Genomic DNA, 9,601 nt, shown 5'->3' on the forward strand with positions numbered 1-9,601 from the left:
AGGAACAGCACTGTGTCCCAGAGTCACAGTCCCTCTTCATAAATACTGCAATTGCCTCTGTAATTAGTTCTTTATTCTTTACCCTCACTTGTGTCAGTCAGGTTCTGAAACCATTTTTGTGTGTCAGGAAAAGACACCCCTGTTCCTAGGTGAGCGACATGTAAAAGCTGCCAAATCCATCACCTGACTGCACTGAGGGCTGTGCACTTTCATAGACATCTTCAGAGACCTTCAGAATAGAAGAATGGGAAAGAACATCTTTGTCTCTCCATCATCTGCCTGTAGGAAATGAAACAAATGAGAAAAAGAAAAGGTTTGTTTTTTTCCTGGTGATAATATTCCACAGTAGCAAGGCTTGATTTGTAACATCACCCACTCCCAGAGCCCTGCAATATATCACAATTTTACATCTTTCATAAATTTAAGCCAGGAATGGAAACATTTAAAAATACTGCTTGAATGTTCCTGACATTGATTTAAAAGACAGCAAAACAGATACTGAGTTTTCTCTCAAGTTACTTTTAATGAAATATCTCTTTCGTGGTAAATGTATAAATAAATGCGTTTTTAGATTTATTTGTATTTTCCTGAGGTTAAAAAAAAAACAAAATGAGTGGTTTTAATTTCTTGTTTGAAAGTTTTGGAAAAAATGGGCACCTTGCACTATTTTGCTGTGAGCAATAACCAAAACCAATGAGAGAATTCAGGTGATTTAGGACTCTATTCCTGGAAAGGAACCTAAAAAAGCTAGGCTAGGTGGCTTGAAAACTGGTTGACTGGGAGGAGCTTGAGAGGAAGAAACACAGAAAAGCATTTCCATGTTTTCTGTATGAGATGCACAAAAAAAAAAAAAAAGGTGTTACTAGAGAAAAAGACTCCTGTTATTTTGCTGAATTCTTCCTTTCACTGCAGATTCTGCAGGTGCTGTTTGCTCTCCCAGCTGCTGCTGGGAGCAGCTCCTCAAAGTGTTTTTGTGCTCAGCCCTTGGCACAACCATTTTGGTTCGTTTCCCAATATTGATTTTAGAAGAATTTTGGTTTATTCCAAATATTTTCTACGTATTGTTCTCTACACTTTGTGTTTGCCTATCAGGTGCTGTAGAAATTCTGTTGCTTTCCTTTGGCAAGCACCTGCTTTCCCACATGTGACAAATATATTCCTTTTTGTATGAGTGTATACCATACATTCAGGAGAAACTCTGTAAATTATGCAATGTGAAAATCACCTCCTTTACAATCTAGAGCATTCCTCACCTGTGAGATCCAGCTGCTGAAGGAGATTCAGGATCTGCAGGGAGGTTGGTTACCTGTGGTGGAGAAGGAGTGTGCAGGTAAAACATATTTTTTGCAGCCTTCCCATGGGCAGATGGGAATGACTGCAGCAACTGCAGGGTGCTGGCTTTACACAAGCTGGGATCACTGCCCAGCTCTGAACCTGGGGCCCTCTGCCCTGCTCTGAGCCGGGTAAGAGCTGGGCAGAACCTCCCTCCTCTCCACTGGGCAATGGCCAGCTCAGCCTCTGTGACACTTGGGATACCTCTTTCCTGGAAGGACACTGTAACTAGACTGCTCCAACACCTCTCCCTCTCAGGATCACCTTCTGCTCTGTTCAGGAAGCTGTCTTCACCCCTCCCAAATGAATGTTTAGCTCACCATGCAGCTGGGAATGCTCTGTTTATTCTGTGATTTGCAGCAGAACTTTCACACAGAATTCACAACATAAAACAAATAAGCCAGGACGATGAAGCATGTTGGTGTCATCCCTCTTTTTCACTGTTTTAGCACTGTTGGCTGTTCACTGCAAAGATGTGAGCTCAGTGTATAACTCAGTCCTTTGCAAACAGGGTCACCATGAAAATAGCTGGTCTTTTCTGGCAGTATTGTGCTGCTGTGTTTATATTTTTACAAGTTCCCTAGAGTTCAAAGCTATTGGGACAGACACAAGATTTCTCTGAAAAATAGATAATCTGACAGTTCAACCCGTGGAATATATTTACAGTGCCAAATAAAGGCATTACGATATCTTTCTTTTATAGTAAGACACCCAGAAACATGCAGTGGCAGGACAAGAAGAGATAAGTGAAATCATTTTAATATAGTATCAATGTATGAGAAAACACAAAAGAAAGAAAATGTTTCTGGAAAATTCTGCATATATATGTATTGCATTGTATAGTCTTACAGACAAACTTATGTCAAATACATGATTTTAAATACTTTAAAACACTGATTTGAAGAGGACAACAAATTGATTTATCTTTTTTTGTACAGACATGGGAGTGTGATTTTTTTTTCCTCATTGCTATTAGTTTGGTGTTCTTCAGGAAGAATACTCATATTCTTCAGCACTGCGGCGTCCAAAATCCATCCAGCCCATGTAGTCTCTGTCATTTATCCTGTGAGTAGGATCAATGCTCTGTACCCTGTTTCCCATAACTGAGAATCTTCCAGTGGAACCTAAGGAAAAAAGCATTTGGGAGAGCAGAGAGTTAGAGGACACATTTTCCAGGTTCACTCATGTTCTGATCTGGCTTCTGCTCATTAGCAGATGTCTGCAATAGTTGAAATGGACCTAATACAATTAATGTAACACCACTGTCATGTCATTGGGGAAAACACCAATAGAACCTTATAGGTAACACCCTGGAAGTGGCTTGGAATTTTTCAGTGCAAAATAAACAGATCATTTTCTACCTCCTGCTGCAGGAGCATTCTGTTCCTGCCTGACAAAAAGGAATATAGATAGATTTTTCCTTTTTTCTTCCTATTTTACTACAGAGAGAGACTCTAAACTATTTCCAACTATTCCTATAAAGCTCCATGTTTGCTGTCTCATTCTGGGAGAGCTGCTCTACATGTAAAACAAGTCTTCTTGAGAGCAGACTCAGCCTGAGACACCACAGCCCTGTGTTGCTTAAAAAGACCTAAACGTAAGTACAGGAGATCTTACAGTACAAATTTGGCAACAAGCAGGGTAGAGTTATGAATCCGAGATTTTGTGGACAAGTGGGAATAGTCCTGAAGGGAAGAAAGTTGTGTCTGGAATCCACAGTTATTATGTGGAATTATGCAGGCCTTTTTACTACATCAGGGATTTTTTCATTGCTTATCCAAAGCCTTCATAATTCTTTTCACAGCAGAGTCGGATGCTGAGTTCTGATCTTGCCTCATCCTTTCTGCATGCCTTGCTTAAGGCATCCAAGAGACACAAACTATTTGCATGGAGAATTTATGCTTTAAAAAAATGGGCTGCAATCCTGTTTTCACAGCATCACATGATGTAACTAAAAAATACAGGGACAGGTAAATTGCTTCTCTCTGTACTCCCTGAAAACAGACAAAATTGATATATAACAATAATTAGATGGAGGTAAGCTTTGAGTGAGGAAGGGACAGATTTAATATGTTAGTATTCAATGCAGACTGAGGCTTGAGGAATACTTGAATTGATCAAAAAGGAAAAGGAGCCCAAATTAAATCGCATAGATCTAAATCTACACAATTGCTTTGCTTTCAGTTTCTTGTGTTTTGAACAAATCTCTATTGACTCTGAACTTTTATATTTTAAGGTCTTCCTCATGTAGTTCTTTATAATGAACATGACTCAGTGAAACAAAAAGCAGCTGCATTGCTTTGTTAGTGGTTGCAGGGAGTTGAAGGTACACATACAAAAAAGCCATTAAGACATTTACCTACAACAAAATGACAAAAAAAATTAATTTTCCCTAGAATAGAATGTCTATCATTAAATGCTCATGAAGCTCATGCCATTAAATGCCATGAAGTTCACATTCATAATTCAAGAAGTGTAATTAAGGCAATGACAATGCCTCCTTAGCACAATAACCAGGCAGGACTCAGGCAGTGCAGAACCATCACTCAGATGTCGATGCTTAAGAGACTTCTGAGCCTGCCATGACCTGAGGGCCATAAAGGCTCCCCTGGTGCCACTACTGTCTGGCCAGCCAAGGGCTCCTTAGAGGACATTAAATGTGCCTGTCACTGGTTTGAGAGCCACAACATCTCTTCTGCATGGCACCAGATTCAAGCTGAAAGCCTGCAGATGAACATAATTGAAAGCCTGGGTGACAAATTTCCTAACATCACATTAATTACCTCTCCTGAATCCACTAGAGATGTCATGTGGGTATTGCAGGATCAGTGTATGACAAACATACTCAAAGTTGTAGCAGTTCAGCTACAGGACTGCCATCAATCCCTAAGCCCTTGAGAGAACTTAGCTCTATCACTGATTTAACTAGAAATACTTTACAAAACCAGCCCTTCATCAGGGCAAATGCTACTACTAGTGACTGCTAACACTAACAAAAGTCCGGGCTCTCTCTGGAATTTTCTAGTGATTATTATGGTTTAGATATTAGGTGACTAATACAGTAGGTGTGAGTGTTCTGCAGAGATTGCTGAAGTACTGTCCAGAGTCTTCACATTAAATGAGAATATAATGTTTTGATGGGAACACTGTATATAGGTTACAATTTAAATAAATACTGGTTTTCCTGTGAATTTTCTCTCCAACAACTACATCTACAAACTAGAGTCTAACTAGTCTAGTCACATCACAAGAATCTCATCATCTGCTTCCAGACTATTTTTAGAATTAATTATATATGTCAATAATACATATGCAGGAAAATGTCCCTCATATTAATATTTACAAAAAAAAAATTAAATCCAAAGGGTGGTTTTTTTTTGGTTTTTTTTTTTTTGCTTTATCTGGTTAATCTATTTGGAAATATCAACCACATATTTAAGAGAATATAATGGCTATATAAACTAGAATGAGGACTTCCGTTTCCATGTGGGTGGGCAACAATGACTATGCTGGGGAAAGGTAATGAGAATTCTGCTTTGCAGACTGCTGCAGTAACAGTCTTATTCCATAACAGCCTTAAGTGCAGTGCTGAATTGTGGAATTTCATATCTGAATTATCTCTCCATTTAATTGCATGAACAGCTAAAAGTTGTTTCTTAATGGATATCATGCAAATCGTTAACATGAGATGAAATCTTCCAGGCACTATTGGAAGTAATTAATTTTTCTGTTGTTTTTAATTTGGCTGTGTTCTGAGTACACAGAGGAGTGTGTATGGCTGCACATGTAATGCACAAAAACCAGATGTGGCATCTCTTAATTGCAGACCACCATCACATATACGCATAGGACTTTGCTGAGCATAGAGATCAGCAGGGAAGCTGTCAAGAGGTGAGGGTTAAATGATCTGCATTATGTGGAGAAAGCTCTTTCTTATATAAAGTGAACTTTATCCTAAGCACAGTCTGGAGCTAGGTGTGAATTAATTTCTCAATGTCTGTATGTCTAGGTAATCCTAATCCTAATTACTGGCTTCTCTTGAAATCCTCTTTTCTTCTTAGATGTCTTTTCTGTGTAGAACAGGGCAAAGGCTGGAGTGAAGCTTTCATGAGTAAACAAAATTTCTCTAGTGGCTCTCACTGAGGTTGGCAGCCAAAAGGCCACAGCAATTAGGCTGCCCATGGTGTTACTCTATTGAGACACCAAGCAGGACAGAGATGAGACAGCTCAAAAGGAAAAATGTTTTCTTGGGGAAGTTTCAGTGGTCAATGATTTTGGACCATCATTTTTACTGGTAGCACCAATGGCATGCTTTTCTGCCTATATAAGATATATTCTGTAAGGTGTCAACAGGGATAGCTTTACTCTTTCTCTCATGCAATACAATTGTTTCCTCAAGTGGCTAATAAATCTCATTATAAGAATGTCCTGTAATCCCACTCCTCTACTGATTCTTCATGTCCTTGTTACACAGAGACAGTTTTAGATAACTGCAAGATTGTGTTCCCAGGCTGCCCGAGACCGAAAGCCTACCAGGAATTAATGTGTGTGGAAGCAAATATGTTTTTGCTTATCATTGATTTTAATTATTGCACTAATAAATATAAATTCAGTGTTTTGAAAGCTTTCATGCTATCATCATTTCCTCTGGGAACAAATATATGAAAAATCCAATACTCAGAATATTTCCTTGGAACAGGGATTTCTGACTGAAGTGAGGCTAGCCATTTGATCTGCATTCATCCTCAGAAAAGTCTTCCTGCTCTTCTAACTTTAAAAGAAGGAGGAAGAGAGTATTTTAACTAAATTGAGAGACTTCAAGGAAAACATAATTATTTTATCTGAGATACAACATACCGAAAAGAGCACCAAAATAATAAGGCAATGAAAATAGTTAAAAATAAAAGCTGAACTATAACCTAAAAGGTCAGTGACATTTTCTCCAGTTATCTTTATATGACTCTCAGTCAAATAAACCTTTTTTTTTGGCAAGGGTTTGGGAGAGAGCATTTGAAATGCTGCCTACTTCAGGGACAAGCAGGCAAAATGAAAAACCTATCTTCTCTAGGAATACATGTTAAATGATAGAAGGGTTATCTCAACTCCTAGGAACCCCTGCAGGAAATCCCAGCGGCACAGAAGCAGGCTGTAAGCAGTACCTTTTCTGGCTTGCTGGAGATACTTGGCCAGCAAGGCGCCGATGTTGGCTCTTTGGTCACTGCTGGCATCCAGCCGCTGCAGGGGTTTCAGGGGCCCGGCAGCCGCCGGGGCGCGGGAGTGCCGCTGATGCTCCGGCAGGCTCTGCTCCAGCTCGGCAGGCAGAGGATGCCCATCGAGCGAGCCCAGAGTTTGCTGTCCGAGGGAGCTCACCGAGAGCACGGCGAGGAACACGCAGATGCATAGCCCGCTGTACATTGCTGGGGAGAAAAGGGACAGGGGGCTGTTACATGATCAGATTGACTACGTTTTGTGCAGCCCCTAACCCCATCTTCCATTGGGGATGGTGGCTTCTGAGCAAACTAGGCTCGTGTTGGGTCTTTTTTAATGTGTGTACCTGCAGGATCTGTCTTAAGTTGGAAAATATACATGTGAATAGCTAAATATCCTTGCTAAAGAGGAAGGTACCAGTAATTAATTTTGTTTCTTCGATCCTAGTATGTGCTGTATCTCCCTGATCTACTCGATTCTTAATTGCTTTTTTTTTTTTTTTTTTTTGAAGATGTATTTCATAAAAACTTAATGGACTCGAATCCATCTCTGTGAAAAAACTCGTGATTCAAATATTTCAGTATTTTGCTATTGCATTAAAACCTTGCTATTATTATAGATACTCAGTTTTGACAAGTTCTATGAAGAGCCTTTATTCTACCAGTCTTCATTGATTTGAACTTTAGTGTTCAAGAGGTTTCATCCTATCATACACAAAAAGAAGAAAACCAAAATCTTGCTGCAGTGAAAGAAAAACCAAAATCGAATACTCTTGCCCCAAAACATTTGGTCTAATAGCTGGAGGGGTAAAAGCTGTATAGTTAAAAGCTGTAAGAAATAAAGTGCAACTTAATAGTCTTCTTCATCTTAAAAAGAGAATTTAGATTTCTACTGCTTTCTTGCTAAGCAGTGTACTAAGCAAAACAATGTTGGTTTTCTAAATAATTTTATCACATAAGCTGAAATGGTATTTTTTTTCCTGGAAACAGTGAAATTGCTCTCAATTCTTAGAAGAAACAAACTACCTAGTACTTCATGCTATGGGGTAATTTTCACTTATAAATACACATGGATTATCTCAGCTGCATGAAATTTTTTTGAACTGCTTCAGTTCTCTAACCGTACACTTAATAAAAGCCTTTAAATTTTAAAAAGGGATAAAATTAAGTTTATTTAGCCAACACATACTCTAGTCAAAATAATTCACGGTATATAAACCACGGGGGGTTTAAAATATTCTCAGGAGATGAGTGAAGAAAGTTGAAATGTCAAAATGTCACTCCAGTGTGGTTATTAGTGATGTACCCGTCTAGGTTTGGGTACTCGGAGACTGATGGTGCATTGCACCTTTCAGCTGTCCCGAGTCCTGTATTTTTTACACACATACATGTATATATCACACACACACACACACACATATCTAAGTACTCATGTCTTTGCTGTGGTTTCCAAATCCCACGTCTCACCACAGCTGGCCGGTTCCCCTCCCAGCTGCCCAGGGTGGGCAGCCCTGCGCGCCGCTCCCCGCACCCCGCGCTGGGGTCCACCCGGCTGCCCGCGCTCGTCGGGAGCGGCCGGAATTCTTCCCCGCCGGGAAGCGTTTCCTCCGGCACAGAGCGGGATGCCCGCCGAGCCGCCGCACAGGTAAGCTCCAGGCACCCCCATTTCCTTTGCCTGCCCGCCCTCAGCAGTGGCGCCGTCAGAAGAGGCGCTCCCTACCTTTCCGCTGCGCTTTTCCAAGGTCCCTCTCGAGTCGGGAGCAGTGAGTCCCGAGCGTGCCCAAGCAGGGAAGTCGGGGGAGACTCAGCCTCGGCCGCTTAAATAGCGGCGGGCACCGAGGCGGTGTTTACACATTTCTGACGCAGCCGGGGCCCCCGCCCGCTTCAGCCCCCCGTGCCGCCCCTCCCCGCCCCGGGGACCGGCACCGGGGGTGTGTGCGCTCCGCGGGGGGAGCGGGGCTCCTTCCCCGCCGCGGTGCGCGGGGTGCGCAGGAGCGCGGCTCCGCGGGGCTGGCGCTGCCCCGCGGGCCGGCCCCGACGGCCGCTCCCGGCCCTCCCCGAGGGAAGCGCCTTGCTGCCTTGCAGCTGGGCAATCAAAATGCTCCTGACCGGTGTATGCCCACACCTCCGTCCCCTGCCGGAGGCTCCAGGTGGGGCTCATGCCCTCAGCACCGGCAGCTCCGGCAGTCGGGAGCCGCCCGGAGGCGGGGGAGGCTCGCCCTGGCCGCGCTTACCGGCGCTGGCAGGTGCGGGGTCTGGGGCATTGGGTTCCATTCTCTGAGGCCTCCGGTGACCTGAGCCCGCGGTGACAAATGCCTCCATCCTCCCCTTCCTCTCCTAAACATCTGCTCGGGAAGACGGGACACTCATTTTATTTAAAAAGCAAAGCATAAAGCCATGGGCGATCCCCGCAAAAGACGTGGATGGAGATGCCTTCGGCGTGGGCTCTCCCTCGCTGACCACAGAACTACCAGAGTCTCCTCCGCCGCTGCAGGGAACACCGTCCCTTCCCGCGACCTCGGCCGGGCCGGTGCTGCCCCGAGGCGATGCTCGCCAGGTGTGTCCGCAGCAGCCTCGGACACTGTGCCGCCCTCCCGCCTCCTGCTTTTCGGGGATGGAGGAAGCGCCCTCGAGCTCGGGCTGCCCGGGCTGCCACGCCGAGGCCGCAGAGGGACGGGCAGCGCCGGCTGGGGCAGCCGTGCGGTAACCCCGAAACTCTCCGCAGCTCAGCCCCCGGGAGCAGCCGCTCCTCGGAGCCAGCTCTGGGCTCAGGCGTCATTCCGCCGAATCTGTGCCTTAGAGTTTACGGTTTGGAGGCAAGAGTGGGTGGGCTGCTTTTCCCTCTGCAGGAAGGGAGCTGGGCAGCCCCGAGACACCGAGGCTCCCCGGGGAGCCGCCTGTGCTGTGCGGACGGTGCGGGGGTGCGGAGCGCCGGCCGGGCCGTGCCCAAGCGGCGGCTGAGAGGGCTCCAATCCGCCAAGGCAGGGCACGGGGGGCGTGTGTGCTCTTAACCTCTTAACCCAGGGCTCCTGGGGGAAAAGCGCGCTGCTTCCCGTCCTTCC

General features: G+C 44.3%; 1 protein-coding gene across 1 annotated transcript; it reads right to left on the reverse strand.

The window, feature by feature from the left end:
* Positions 1-1,660: 1,660 nt before the first annotated feature.
* Positions 1,661-8,379, reverse strand: CCK (cholecystokinin). The gene is made up of 3 exons (XM_077786747.1): positions 8,260-8,379; positions 6,492-6,749; positions 1,661-2,456 (listed from the first exon to the last, which is right to left on the reverse strand). Exons 2-3 carry the CDS (start codon positions 6,745-6,747, stop codon positions 2,320-2,322), a joined length of 393 nt encoding a protein of 130 aa, XP_077642873.1. The 5' UTR covers positions 6,748-6,749; positions 8,260-8,379; the 3' UTR covers positions 1,661-2,319.
* Positions 8,380-9,601: the final 1,222 nt, after the last annotated feature.

Source organism: Lonchura striata, chromosome 1 (assembly GCF_046129695.1).
Source record: "Lonchura striata isolate bLonStr1 chromosome 1, bLonStr1.mat, whole genome shotgun sequence".
Lineage (NCBI taxonomy): Eukaryota > Metazoa > Chordata > Aves > Passeriformes > Estrildidae > Lonchura > Lonchura striata.